General features: G+C 54.3%; 1 protein-coding gene across 1 annotated transcript in view; it reads left to right on the forward strand.

Annotated features, from left to right (window-relative positions):
- Positions 1-14,105, forward strand: part of Sh3pxd2a (SH3 and PX domains 2A) — a 212,473-nt gene that overhangs the window by 146,251 nt on the left and 52,117 nt on the right. Inside the window, 2 exon segments of the mRNA XM_028874661.2 lie at positions 3,951-3,995; positions 10,056-10,187. Coding sequence (XP_028730494.1) covers positions 3,951-3,995; positions 10,056-10,187 — 177 coding nt within the window.

Raw genomic sequence — 14,105 nt, forward strand, 5'->3', positions numbered from 1 at the left:
CTGTCTCCTTTTGGGGGGGCAGTTGGTTTTTCAGAAACTGAACCTGTGTGCTAGTTTCTCTGGAAAGATGGTCTTTTTCCAGGACTCGTTTGATCACATGTATTATGGCAAGTACCAGGTTTCTGCCAGGAAAGTCGAGAACGTCAGACGACCACCTGAGAGATCAGTAGGCCTGAATGCTGTAGTTGGCAGGTGTTGAATATTGAAGCCCAGAGAAATTAAGCCCTTTGCCCAAGGCCACAGAGCTAGCTCCCAGCAAGGCCAGGCAAGCAGATTGTAGTCCTGTGCCCCTCGTTTTGTGGCAGACTGTGTCCCTGTTCTGCGGACCCTGGCTTCTTGGTCAGCAGAGGACAGGGAAATAAAGCAGCAGTTGGTTTGTGTTGGTCACAGCTGTTCCTTGGCTGTGCCTGCCTCTTGCCCCAGAGCCAGCAGCCGTGTGTGCCTGCTGGCCGGAGGGCCTGGTTGTGAGAGCCAGAGGCTTCTCTTCTGTTCATTAGAATGAGGTGGAAGGGGTCCTTCCCACCCCAGGAGAGAGCTTGCCAGGGAGGGCTGGGAGCAGCAGGGTTGGATTTACTCTGCACATCCAGGGATTGGGAAATGAGTCGCTTTTAAAAAGACAGGCTTGTTTCTAGTCTATTCCATTTTCCTCTGAGGACAGGGAAGAAAATGCCTGCTTCTGGAGCTTGAAGCAGGATGGGCGTGCGCTCAGGTGTCCAGCCTCTGGCCACTTCCAGCCTACCTTGTGCTTCTGTGAGTAAGGTGGATGGGCCAGTTACTGTTTTTAGTATAATCACTGGATGATTTAGAGAGAGATGACAGAGACAGAGACAGAGACGGGCAGGCAGACAGACGAGAGATTGACCCTAGGTTCTCAGATATGCCAGCCAGGCACTTTACCATTGAGCTACACTCCCAGCTCTCTTTAGATTTTGAGAAAGAATCTAAGTGGCCCAGGCGGGCTTTGAACTCCTGGTCATCCTGCCCCACCTCCCAAGTGCTGGGATTAACAAGTTTTCCCATTCCCAACCCGCTTATGCACTATCATGGTAGAGCTGAGTGGTCTTCCCAGAGATCATCTGGCCCCTGGCACCTAAGGTAAGTTTTCCCTGGCTTCTGGCCTAGCAGAATGAGCCTTCCTGGGTTGTCCACACCCAGGCAGAATGCCTTTCTGTGGCTCACTAGAGGAGGTTTGCCTTTTCTCAAAACATTTCCTCCTGAGGAACCCAAAGGGAACCACAGAGGAAGAGGGGGTTCCAGATGTGGGTGCAGGCAGGTCAGGCCCCCATCCCCCCCACTCTGCACAGGGCCCTACTTGTCTGTAGCTACTTAGAACCTTGGTGATCCTCGGCATGTCTGCCCCTTTTCAACTATGAGGGCAGTCCTGCCAGCTGCCGGGCTTGGTGAGAGGTTCTGGTCTGAGACCCAGCCCTGTTTGTTCCTTATTCTGGCTGGCCCAGTCAGAGGTTGATGGCAGAAAGCATCTCAGACCAGATGCAGGAGTTTTCTCAGTGTGTCTAACGTAGTGTATCATTCAGTTACCATCCTTGCGTCCGGGGCCACGACTTCCCTGGTGCCTCCAGAGCTGAATGAAACTGAGAGCCAGGCTCATGCTCCCTACATCATGGAAAGTGTTGGTTACCAGCCGTGTGGCTAACCTTTAGTAAGCACTGGTAATTACTAGGCATCATGGTGGCTACTGGTATTACCTCATTTAGTCACCACAGCAGCCAAGAAGGTAAGCATATCACTTTACCCTGAATTTTACAAGCTCAAGAATAGGCTTTGAGGGGCTGGAGAGATGGCTGAGTGGTTAAGAGCACTGGCTGCTCTTCCAGAGGACCTGGGTTTGACTCTCAGCACCCACAGGGCAGCTCACAACCATCTGTAACTCCAGTTCCAGGAGATCCAACAGCTCTTCTGGCCTCCTCGGGCACCAGGGATGCAAGGGATGCACAGACATCCATGTAAGCAAATCACTCATATACGGAGAATAAAATAATTTATTTTAAAAAAGAAAGACTAGACTCCAAACGATTAAGTAACTTCCCTAGAGGGGTGGGGCCTGGGTTGGTACCCAGGCCTGAGACCCCAGAGACCTCTCTAAGCAACTCACTCTTGAGTTACAGTGAAATTTGAAACAGCAGCTTCCCAGTTCTCGGGGCTGGGGTGGGCGTGGCGGGGGAGTATTTACTGAGCAAGTGTGTGGTGTGCTTGAAATGGTAGCATCAAGCCCTGGTTGTCTGATCCGTGTCCCTGCAAGAGATGAGCATTGTACTAGCTGTGTAACCTTGAGTGAGAGACTTAATCTCCCTGGTTCAGTTTGTCTGCAAAATGGAGGGGTAGTAGTACCTGCTGTCGTGGGTTTGTCCCAGGGAGTAACTGAGTAGCCCTTATGTGAAGACTATCGCACAAAGACCACAAATGCCGGATCAGTGTTGACTACTGTTATCTGCTGCGGAGAGGTCTGCAGCTCCCCCTGGCCAGTGCTATAGCCCTGCAGGGGTTTACCTCTCCTATATGCAGCCCACACCAGCCTTCTGACTGTCTCCCGCAGCCAGGGCCCTGCACTTGGGGTTATCTGCAGGCATGGTTCCGTTCTATCTCATGGACACCTGGGCCAGTCACTTCCCATATGAGAAATGTCTCCTTAACAGTTTGAGGCCGGAGGTGTGTCCCCACCTCCAGACTGGTCCGAGAGTGCCTGTGCTGACCTCTGGTGTTCGTGGGGACTTCTGATATTCCAGAAATGTTTGAACCAGGACTAGCTGGGCGGCTCAGCCAATAAAGGTGTTTGCTGCATGAGCCTGGTAACCCAAGCTCAAACCCTGGAACACACGTAAAAGTGGAAAGAGAGTTGATTCCCTAAAGGTGTCCCCCTGTGGCGTGCCACCCAACACCACACACACACACACACACACACACACACACACACACACACACACACACACAATTAGAAATGTTCATTTCAGTGAACAGATGAAGGGTTTCTCCCCGTCATAGTGCTGATGATGTCTTAGCCCATAAAGACCTGTCCCCCATCACACTTTGGTTTTATCTCCCTCTTGGCAGGAGACAACATAACCCTGTTTCACAGGTGAGAATACTGAGGCCCAGATAGCACACCACTGTCTGAGTCTGGAATGTAGCCCTTGTGTCTCCCCACCACTAAAGGTCCCTCTTCTGGGGCCAGGGTGAGATAAAGGTCTTTGTGGGACAGTGGTTCTCAACCTGTGGGTCACAGCCCCTTTGACAGTTGAACAACCCCGTCACAGGGGTCACCAAGACCATCGGAAAACAGCTATTTGCATTATGATTCGTACCAGTAGCAAAATTACAGTTATGAAGTAGCAACAAAACAGTTTTATGGGTGGGGGTCCCCACGGCACGAGGAGCTGTAGTCAGGGGTCGCAGCAGTAGGGAGGCTGAGAACCGCTGCTGTGGGAGTCTTCTGCTCCCTGCATCACCTCCACTGGTGGGTGCAGCTGTGGCAAGGGCTGAACAAGACTTCAAGGCAGAGTGTGTTATACAACTTGAAAACTGCCCTGACATTTGAGGTCCTGGGTCTGGTCTGCTGAGCCCGCTGGCCTGTGACAATCCTTGGAGCCACCAGGCCCCATGGGACCAGCCTCCCACATGGCCACAGAGGCAGAGCCGGCATGCCTTCTCCAGCCCCCACTAAAGCCGAATCCCGTTGCAGGGAGGGCCTGGGTCAGAAGTCCACTTCAGAGATGCCTGTGTTTCAACAGACACCTCATTATCCCAGCCAGCCTCTGTAATCATACAGGCCCACGCCCAGCAGTCATCCCAGGCCAGGAAATCACTCCCTCCCCTCCCCCGCCTTCCGCCCAGGGCGCCCTGAACCTCGGTGTCTGCAGCCACTCTTCAGTGGCCCTCTTGCCTGCCTAACGGTTTTCTCTCCTGCTTCTCCTTGCTCTCTCGGGACTCGGCAGTGTGGCTAACCAGCTGGACTGAGTCTCCCAAGAAGGACGTGACAGGTACCGCCTTGCATGCATGCGTGTGAACATGTGTGTCCCAGCATGTGTGCCAAGGAGCTGGTGCCGGCAGGCTTCCTTGCGCATGCTTTCCTTTATCATCAGCATGCGGGGCTTTTCCACTCCCTGGGCTTTCTGCTTGCTGGGAGAACCCTTTCTAGTCCTCAGATGAGCCATGGAGCCTTATAGAGTGGTGGCCAAGCAGCAGAGTGTGAGTGAGTGTGTGCTGGCCCAGTGCCTGTGGGTTTGAATCCCAGCTCAGCCATGCCCTGCCTGTGCTGCCCTGGGGAGGTTGCATAAGCTTCCCAAAGGCATGTCATGCCAACTCAGGGCATTTCTGTCCCAGGATGATGGTGGGCTGCTCTCGTCTGTGTTTGTCACATTGGCCATCCCAGGGAGAGTAGCCAAAAACGAGCCGTCTCTAATCTGAGGCAGGGAGTCCCTGACACCCAAACCTATCTTCCAGAGATCTCTCAGGGGAGCTAGAGTTCTGGAGAACAGGAGGGCCCTTCTTGAGAGTGTGGCAGGGTGGATCATAGCCCTACATCCCAGTAGTCCCGAGTTTGGAATTGCCCCCAAGGCCTTAAGCTGCCAGCTGAGGTACCCCTCAGGGCCTAGGGACGTAGCCTTTATCTGGTCCATCTGGGTAGAGGATCAGGGTCTTGATTTTAGCCTCGGGGCAAAAACCATGAACAGCAGGACTATAGTGCTTGGAGTAGATGGTGGGAGAGGGATGGCATTTCCAGAAGGGTCTTCAACAGGGTGCCTTTCTTTCTAAGAGCAAATAATCGGGCTGAGGGGTGAGGAGGCATGACAGAGGGTTGGGTGAGAAGGGGTCTTAGGCCAGTTGCAGGGTTAAAGCTCCAGCTCCATCCCCCCCCACCCTCACCCCCACTCCCACCCCGCCTCCACACTGCTGTTGGCAGGGAAGGGGATGTTGAGCATCCTGGGAGAGAGGCCAGGAGAGAAGGCAGTGGGGGAGGTCGCTCTTCCCTCCTGGTTGTCCTGATGGTGTTCCCTATGATGCCGGCCTGGGCCTGAGCTAATCACTGGGCTCCTATCCCTTTTTCCCTCTGCTCACGCCAGTGAGCCAGATCCCTCTTGGCCCACAGCATTACATTCTATTCACCAAACGTATAGCTGAGAGGCCAGCAGCCCAGTGCATCCTGGGAGGAACCGGCTACGAGGGGCCGTTGGGTCTTGGTGGGATGCCCAGGGTTGGGAGTGTTAGGAACCTGGAGCTGAGCTCCCACAGGGCCTGGCGTCTCAAGAGGAGTCCAACTCTCTGGAGCCAGAGGCCCAAGGGAGTCAGTCCTCCCAACCCTCGCCCTAGAGTGACAGGGATAGCCAACTGAGAGTCCAAGACTGGAGTCTCTCCCAGCCTTGGTTTCCCTTCTGGAATGTTGGGGGAATTCTGTCGAACAGGAAATGCAGAGGTGATGGGCTGATGCCAGAGATCCTGATAGATAGGGTCCTGGGGCTGCTCAGCCTGGCATCCAACCCGGAGTGGCCTGGAGACTCTGAGCTGACTCTCCGGCTGATAAGCCCCTGCCTGCCTGGAGGTGGGTCTAGGAGAGATGGATTGCAGGGAAGGAAGCAGCTTCAGGCTTCCCTCTCCAGCCTCCCAGTGCAGGGGCTTTCACTCCGAGCCCCCTCTGGTAGTGAGGGCTTTAGGTCCTCCCAAGTCTTCCGTACTCTGCTCTCTGAACAGCTGTTTGTACTTTACTGGGGGCTTTAGGCCCTGTAACTTCAGTGCATGCGCAGAAGAGCCCCTGAGGTTCTGTTCCCGAAGGTAAACTCGGGAAGGTTGAGGGTCCTCCCCAAGGCCACAGCAAGCAAGGGTAAGGCTGGACTGGACACTGATTCTAAGCTTCTGCTTTTTGAATGCCAGGCAGTGGTTGTGTCTGGGTCGTGTTTTGTGGCACCGGTATCAGAGGTGACTGGTCAGACGCACATGGTCTGGTTGGAGAACCATTCCCAACCAAAAGCCCAGGAGAGAACAAGAGACTGTGGCCGAGTGCTGAGGAGCCTCCTGGAGAGGCAGAACTGCTTGGGTAGAACTGCGAGCAGTGGAGGAGAAGGGGAAGAAGCATGTGGAGCGGGGGCAGGGCCTACAGGAGAGGCTTAAGAAGAATGTCCACAGGGACACGTCGGGTGCTCGGTCCATGTGCTGAATCCTGAATGTACACAGGATAGTGGAGGAACAGCAGAGAACCAGGGGAATACCAATCGCAGGAAAGACTGGGCTTGAATTTGCCTCTTACCTCTAAGTAACGAGGAGGCCATGGAAGGTACGGGAGCCGGGGAGTGACTTGGCGAAGACCTAGTTTGGAAGCTTAAGTTGACAGCGAAAATCCCTAAGTTCTATGCAGATGGTAATTGGAGGAATACAGGTATGAGGCAGGGGTAGGGCAGAGACCCTCAGGACCCTAGCCAAGGACTCCGATAGAGTGTAAGTATCCACCTCCTCTGCAAAGTCCCATTCTAACCAGGAGGCAATGCTCTCTAGTAGGGGTCCACCCCTCTGCACTCTGCCAAAGCCTTCTTGCCTGAGCACAAGCAGGCCTCCCCCTTCCTCGGGCAGACTCCTCCAGACCCCAGTTTTCCAGGCCTTGCCTGCCTTGGAGGGGATCCAGAGCTGTCTCCATGGATGACATCACCGCCCACCACCAAGCGGTTTCTCATCTGGATACCTGCTCTTAGTGGCTGCTGCCTGCCATGCAGTGACACTCAGAAGAGGCAGATGCCAGAGGGAGGAGCGGGGAGCCTGCACTGGGGGTAGGAAGGGGGCGGGAGAGAACCCCACAGCTAGTGCAGCTGTCTGCCTGTGCTGTGTGACCCTGGAGAACGGCCTCTTCGCGCTGCCTTCCTGAGTCCCACAATGCTAGCCGTAGGAGGCTCCAGCCAATTTTCCAGGCAGACTTCGGAGGAGGGCTGTGGGTGTGTAGAGTTTTCTCTGCTTTGAAATCTTGCCTCGGATTTTTCTTGGCTTGGATCAAAATGAGCTGATATCTGTCCCCTCACTGGCACCTCGTCTTTGTCCTTACGTCTTTGTCTGTCGTCTGGCCACGAGCCCAGAGCTGCATGCTCCATGTTGCCTCAGCTTCACATCTCCTCTTCCCCACTTCCAGGTCAGCCATTTATTGTCTCCCCACCCCCACCCCCACCCTCATTTGGGAGGTAAGGCCCTTCCTGGTTTAGCCAGATGGGCACAGCAGTCACACCATCTGTCTGGAAGTGCGTTCATTTCGCACTCAGTGCCTTCCACTAATGGACGTATATACTAGTCATATGCTAGTATGCGCTAGAGGTGACCGCGTGAATCCAGTGTTGATCAGGTGTGCTAGGTGTGTGGGGAGGCAGGGAGGCAGAGTCCTTCCTAGAGACTGCACATCAGTGGTACCTGTAGGCTGAGTGTGACGCAGGCATTAAGGTCATGTGCTTGGTGGCATGGGACTTGGGTTTAGTTTAGAAACTGCTTCCCCTAGAGACATTCAGATTACACATGTGCAATGTGAGACTGTGTGGCGCCCTCTGTGGAAAGCTGCTGTGAGGACCAAGCAGGACACTTGGATGAACATTTGGTTGGCTGTTGGGTATGGGACTCATCCTGAGGGGCCCTGATGGGGACTTGCATGTAATTGGCATCTTAGGACTTAACTCATACCACTGTCCTCCATATTGGTCTTATTTTCTCCTCTCCCAGTTTTCACATCCTGGGTCCCCTCAGTGGCTGGTCCTTTTTTGGTTTGTGCTACACAAGCACTGGTATCCCCCAGAGGCCCAGTGGGAGGCTGTCTGTCACCCAGTGCCCAGGCTGTTGCTAGCTGGCGCAGAAGTTGGCGGCATCTGAGTACAGAGGCCGGGCTGCCCGGCTGTTGGCTGTGTTTCTGCCTGAAATACAATTCTGCCTTTTCAGGGGCTCCCTGGGGGCTTGTATGTGTGCACTCATGGGGCACACCTCAACTTCTGAGTCTCCAAAGGGTCCATCTGGGGCTGCAAAGCCCACATCATGTGGGAGAAGAGTTTCTTTGACTCTCCCAGAGTTCTCTGGCTGCAGACCCTGACAGCGCCTTCTTTATAAAGGACTCAGAGGTCTAAGCAGTGCCTCTCACTTTTGGCTGCGAATTTGAACCGTGGGACAGGATGAGGTATGCAAAATGACTCATACTAGGCCCCACCCACGAACGCTGGCCCTCTGAAGCCTAGGCATCAGAGTTAAGGGGTTTGAAAGTTCCTGGGATGAGTCTGTGTTCTTAAGTGGAGGATCACTGTGTCAGAAGGACAGTGCATATGGAAATAAATCAGTGTTCTGTAATTGGAAGAGAGATGGACTTGAACCTTTGAAAAGGCCGTGAGTAGTTTGGCTGTCTCTGTATGAGCTGTGGGAACTGCATGAGTCTCTTGTCCTCTGGGCCTCTCATTAGTTTGGGAATTAAACAGGAAGAGAAAGGGGGTGTCTCGAGGTGAACTGAAGCCATACCTGCCTGGCGTGTGAGTGAGTCAGACTCAGTCATGTAGAGGGAATGTGTCTGAGGCTGGGGCACCACAGGAGACTGGAAACACTGGACTATTTCTGTGGCCACACTAGTGGTGTGAAACATTGGTAGAGTTTTGCATTTGTTTTGGTTTTGAAACAGGGGTCTTGACTGGCAACCCAAGCTGACCTTGAACTCCTGATTCACCTGCCTCAGCCACTAGTGCGGGAATGACAGGCTGACAGGCTGACTGGCAACCGGAAGAAATGTTCTGGAATTCCCTTAAGGGTGGAGAGGTCTGGGAAGGCTTCCTGAAAGAGGTGGTTAGTCATTTTCTGGCTTATGGATTATTTAACGCTAGCAGGTCATCCTGTCTTTGAGCGTGTCCATGGTAACAGCTGAAGAACAGAGATCAGACAGTACATCCAGCCATGTACCATTTAAGCTGAGGTGGACACCCAGCCTGTCCACTTTCCAGCCTGGTGCTTGTTTAACGAATGTCACCCTGGCCTAGTAGCCAAAGAGGACAAAGAACTGGCTTGCTCCTAGAAGTGGGGCTCACCTGCCCTCTCTTCAGTACACCCCAACCTTTGAGGCTCTTGAAACTGCCCAGCACTCCAAAGGCAAGGGGGACCAGCCACCCTCTGCTGGTTGCGATGGCGGTGAGGCCCAGAAAAGCTCCTCTGGAAAGCCTAAGGCTGCTGTCTGCCTGGCCCTCTGAGAGCCAGGAGGACAAGAATGGAGCCGAACTTGAGGAAAAGTTGGCGGGGAGGGGGGAGTGGGGGGTAGGGGGTGGGCTAGGCTCGCCAGCTCTGGCGCTGGGACTTTCTTCTTGGGTTTCAAGTAAACAGTCTGGGCCCTCCTCCCATCCCCTGCCTCCACCCCCAGCTCCTCATTCGACGGGTCTCATGTGTTTCTATTTAAGGGTTGCGAGTAAGCCCAAGTGATTGGCGGCCTCAAACCCTCTTGACTCTTTGCTGGACCTAGGCTGTGGAGAAGTTCTCTCCCTCTCCCTCCTGAGGGGAGCCCTGCTGCCTTTTCTCTCTGGGTTTACAGGCTCGGGGTGGACAGGCAGCAGGCAGGCCTCCGGGGCCTCCCCCTGCCTCTCTGCTTTCTCTCCCCTGCGCTCTGGTCTCAGGCCTCATGGGCCGCCCACTGTGCCCTTGTGGTCCACCTCTTACACCCCAGCCAGCCCAAGAGTCTGGAGAGACGGGAAGCCCCAGGCCTCCCTGCAGCCTCCCCCATGCCGGGCTGTGACTAACTTCGCACGCAGCAGCAGGCTTTTCCCTCAATTTCCTTGTCTTCCATCTCTGCCTGCCTCTGCCTCTCTCCACCCACTTCTCCTCCCCTCGTCCCCTGGCTCCCCATGTCCCCCGGTCCCCGCGGTGCAGCGGGCCGGTGTGGGGCCTTGCTATATGGCCTGTCCTTGGGGCCCGGCAAGCCGCGAGCCCTGGCTGCCGGCTGCTCCTCCTCGGTGCAGCGCTGGCGACCGAGCAGCCTCCCTCGAGGGCGATGGACAGAGGGCGCCCCGGACGCGGGGCCACGGCCGGCCGCTGGCTCACCGCATGCTTTCTGCCCTCGCCAGGTGCCGACACCAACGCCGAGCCCATGATCCTGGAACAGTACGTGGTGGTGTCCAACTATAAGAAACAAGAGAACTCGGAGCTGAGTCTCCAGGCCGGGGAGGTGGTAGATGTCATCGAGAAGAACGAAAGTGGTGAGTGCCTGGCCTCCGGCTGTCCAGTCCTGGGTCCAGCCGGGCTCCTGGGCCCGCCTGGGTTTTTGTTCCTCTCCTCCCCCCCCACCACCACCTCTGCAGCTATACGTTATTTCCATCTGGCAGGGAGAGGGCCAGGAGTCTGAAGTTCCCCTGTTGGTTTGGGCTGCAGGCCAGCAGTTTGCCTGGTGGTGGAAGAATGTCTCCCTGGCTTGAGGCTAATTAGCCAGCTTGTGCTAATGCAAGGCCAAGGTGGCAGCAGAAGCATCCATCCCCTGGTCAGGGACCCCATGCCTACTGAGGCCCCGAGGAGATGGCAGCTTTAGCCCTGGTACCCAATGACAGCTTCCTCAGTTGAGCTATCTGCCAGGATCCAGACAGAAGTGGGAAGGACCCAGCCAGCTGGTGGAGAAGACAGGCCATGACATCACGATGGGTCCCAGGGTCCCCAGACCCCTAGCAAGATGTCTGAGGCAGGCCGGGCCTGCCGAGGCTGGCTAGCATCTGGGCAGTGAGGGGTAGTGAGCTGACTGCCCCTGCTGAGCTGGAGCTGCACCTGGGAAGAGGACCGAGCACTGGATACAATCGGGTCCCAGAGCCAGGAGGGGCCCTGCAGCAGCTATGTTATTAGGAGCTGACATAGGGACTCTATCTGTGGCTTCCCAGGGTCTCCTGCTCCCAGAGTGTGTCCTTGGCAAGAAAAGGCACAGCAGATGCAGAAAAGAGGGGTCCGGTCTGTCGGTCCTGTGCTGTAGGCTCATGTGGCTCCTGAAGGGCCCGAAGGTCCTTGAAACCGCAGGGTCCCCTGCGGCTGGCCCACAGCCTGCCAGCTGGGGCTTGAAAGGACTCAGGATCTTGTTTTGGTTTCAGTTTCAGTTTGCTGGGGGCAGGCCTTGTGCATAGGCATACCCCTGGATTGCATTTGTGGGCCCTTCAAGAGGGAGACCTGATCTGCTTCTCTGTTCCCTTCTAATAGTTCAGAAGGAAAGCAGCCCAAGAGGTCACTGTGCCCATTCTGTAGATAGAATGAGTGAGGCACAGAGAGCTGGAAGAGAACTTCTGAATGATAGTGCCTCTAGGTGGCTGCAGAGAAGCTAAAAGAGGTCTCACTGGACATGCTGGGGGGTACAACTTCTGAGCACAGAGCTGTGTTGTGAGCACAGGCTGGACTCCCCCTCCGGAGGCTGTCATCTTCATAGTCCATTTCCTGGGAAATCAGGCTCTGTCCTCGTGTATGGGTGGTTGGCCGAGACACTACCCCTAACAACATGACCTGGTCTCAGATCCTGATTCCAGGTGACCACCACCCTGGTTCCCTTCCTGTGTAACTTTAGTGTGTCATGCTGTCAGCCCCGTTTCCCTGATCTCTGTGGAAGCTGGCATTGTCTTGGGGGCTGGCTCTGGAAGCCCCAAGGCCCTGAGGCCCCGTGAGGCATCTCTCATGACCGAATAAGAGACAGCAGGGGAGGAAAGTTCGTTCACTTGGGAGCTTGCTCCTAGGAAAGGCAGGAGCCCGCTTTTGAGTGCAAGGTCAAGTCTTCTAAGACGTTCTGCCTTGGGGACTCAGGTATGCTGCCACACCTCCACCGCTGTATGACCCAGAGTAGCATGAGGTGGTGAGCCTCTGAGACTGGGGTCAGTCAGCCATGGGCCAGGATGACAGAAGAGTCCCACTACATGACTCCAGACTGTGTGGTGGCACGTCTTTAATCCTAGCATTCAGGAGGCAGAGGTAGACACTGGAGTTTGAGGCCACCCAAGGCTAAATAGTAAAGCCCTGTCTCAAAAAATTAAAATAAATAAAAATCAAAAAGGACTCTAGGGGCTTACCTACTTTTCCCCTTTCTGTCCCGGATCTGTAACCTTAGAATACCCGGACTCTTGCCTAAGGGTGAAGGAAGGAGAACTCAGAGAAGGGTGCATCTGTGTTAGGCTTAGAAACAGTGTGGAGAGGCCTGCCTTCCTGCATAGTCCCCTTGACTGTAAAGAGGCCTCAGCTTGCTACTGCCACCCATCCCTGAGCAGCCCAGTCGAGCACAGAGACACCCCCCCCCCCATAAGAGGGATGCCGTCCTTAGGCGCAGGATTCTGACTACTTCCAGGCGGTTGGGTAACTCCAGGTCCCTTTACTGAGCCTTAACCTTCTGTCTGGTTAGAAGTGGAGGCTGCCTTGTGTCTGAACTGCTGGGTGACTCAGCAGGGCCCTGGGTGTCACATGGAGAGAGCCTCGTTACCTGTGGCTTTTCTGCTGTTCTGATGGTTTGAACAAGGATCTGGCATACTGCGGCTGCCTGTCTGTCTGTCCATCTAAAATCAGGATGGCTAGGATGTATATCCAGCTCAACAAGAGAGATAGGGTAGAGGGGAGAAAGCTAGATGACCAGACTTCAGATCCTGGGAGGGAATTCTCTGGTGAAGAAGCTGGAGACTGAACTGTGGGGGTTGTAGGTGAGGTGTGTGCATCCTGTGAGCTGCTTTTGGAGGGAGTGGTGAGTGAGGCTTCAGAACTCTGGAACAAAGACCCAATTGTGATGCCTTTGACCTGGGACATAGTGAGCGTGTTACAACATTTCCACAGGCATTGTTGGGCAGCAGCTCCAGTGAGTACCATCCCCCAGGCCTCCCATTTGGAGCAGGCCTCTGCCTGTGTACCCTTTCACTTAGCTGGGAGTCACTCAAATGAAGGGTCCATTGAGAGACCCAGCCACCTCTGCCTCTGCCTCTGCCTGTTTGTCAGAGGTCCCCTGTGACCTGGACTATAGCCACAAGGTAATGTGGGGTGTGGACATGCCAGCACTCTATGGCTGTTACCCATCTAAAGAGATGTGTCTGGAAGGTAATACCAAGCCCATAAACAGTAAGCACCAGGCTCCAGGCCCCTTACTGAATAGGATAATTGTACCAGTGTCTTGGAGTAATCCTACGTGATAGAAGGCACTTTAACCATTTTATAGTGAAAGTCACAAAGAGTTTACGTGATTCTTAAAATCTGAAAGCTGAAGTCTCTCCCTCCAGAAAGGCCCTGGGGGAGGCTGAGATGTGCTGATCTTAAGTGTTGAGTGGGTTAAAGTACGTGTCAATGATAAGTGGATTGGAGACATGGACTGGTAAAGATGATCAGAGATCGCCCTAGAACATCCTTGCCTAAAGATTTCCTTTGGATCCTGCTAGCATGGTGCTTATAGGTAGTGCTATGTTAGTGATTAAGTTGATCCTTTGAACTTAGAGGCAGGCATCAGTTGAGAAGATCTCAAGAAGGTGATGTGTTCCCCACGCTGAGGATAACCAATCTCAAGAAACACATATGGGCAGAAGTCGCAAGCACCTTTTTGATCAAATGGAAAGAGGCCACCTAGGAAGACTCTATTCTCCACTGGTCAATAGGATCACACAGAACAGAAAGATACATCAGGTTTGGTAGCTTTGCCATCCAGCAAGCCATGCCAGGGCCTGCTGGCATGACCCTTCACCCTTGACCTGAGCAATGGTACCTGAAATACCTCCTTACAGGACGGACATTCTTATGTCTCAAAGACCCATAAGACTGCCTCTTCTGGCAGGCCTAACAGGTGTGACATCTGCAGACGGGTGATGTCAGGGTCCTGGGTGCTGGTTTCTGTGCTGAGCGAAGCTGCCTGTAGCTTTCCAGGATTGTTTCCTTCCAAGGCTGCAGCCAGCGCAGGGAGTGTGGAGATGAGTCAACAGACTTTCTCCTGCCTCAGCTTTCGTCCTCTGCGTCTTTTATTTCCTGGCATCGCCATGATACACTGAGGGTTCTTATCCTTGGAAACAAGGGATTCTGAACTCTCGTCCATCCGCTCACTTTCCCAGTGAGAAAACTAAGCCTTGGGAATCTTTACTCTCCAAATCCAATGCTTTAGTACAATTGATCTGTAGCTAAAGACTGGAAATCCCTTT

The sequence above is a fragment of the Peromyscus leucopus genome, chromosome 1, assembly GCF_004664715.2.
Source record: "Peromyscus leucopus breed LL Stock chromosome 1, UCI_PerLeu_2.1, whole genome shotgun sequence".
Taxonomy (NCBI): domain Eukaryota; kingdom Metazoa; phylum Chordata; class Mammalia; order Rodentia; family Cricetidae; genus Peromyscus; species Peromyscus leucopus.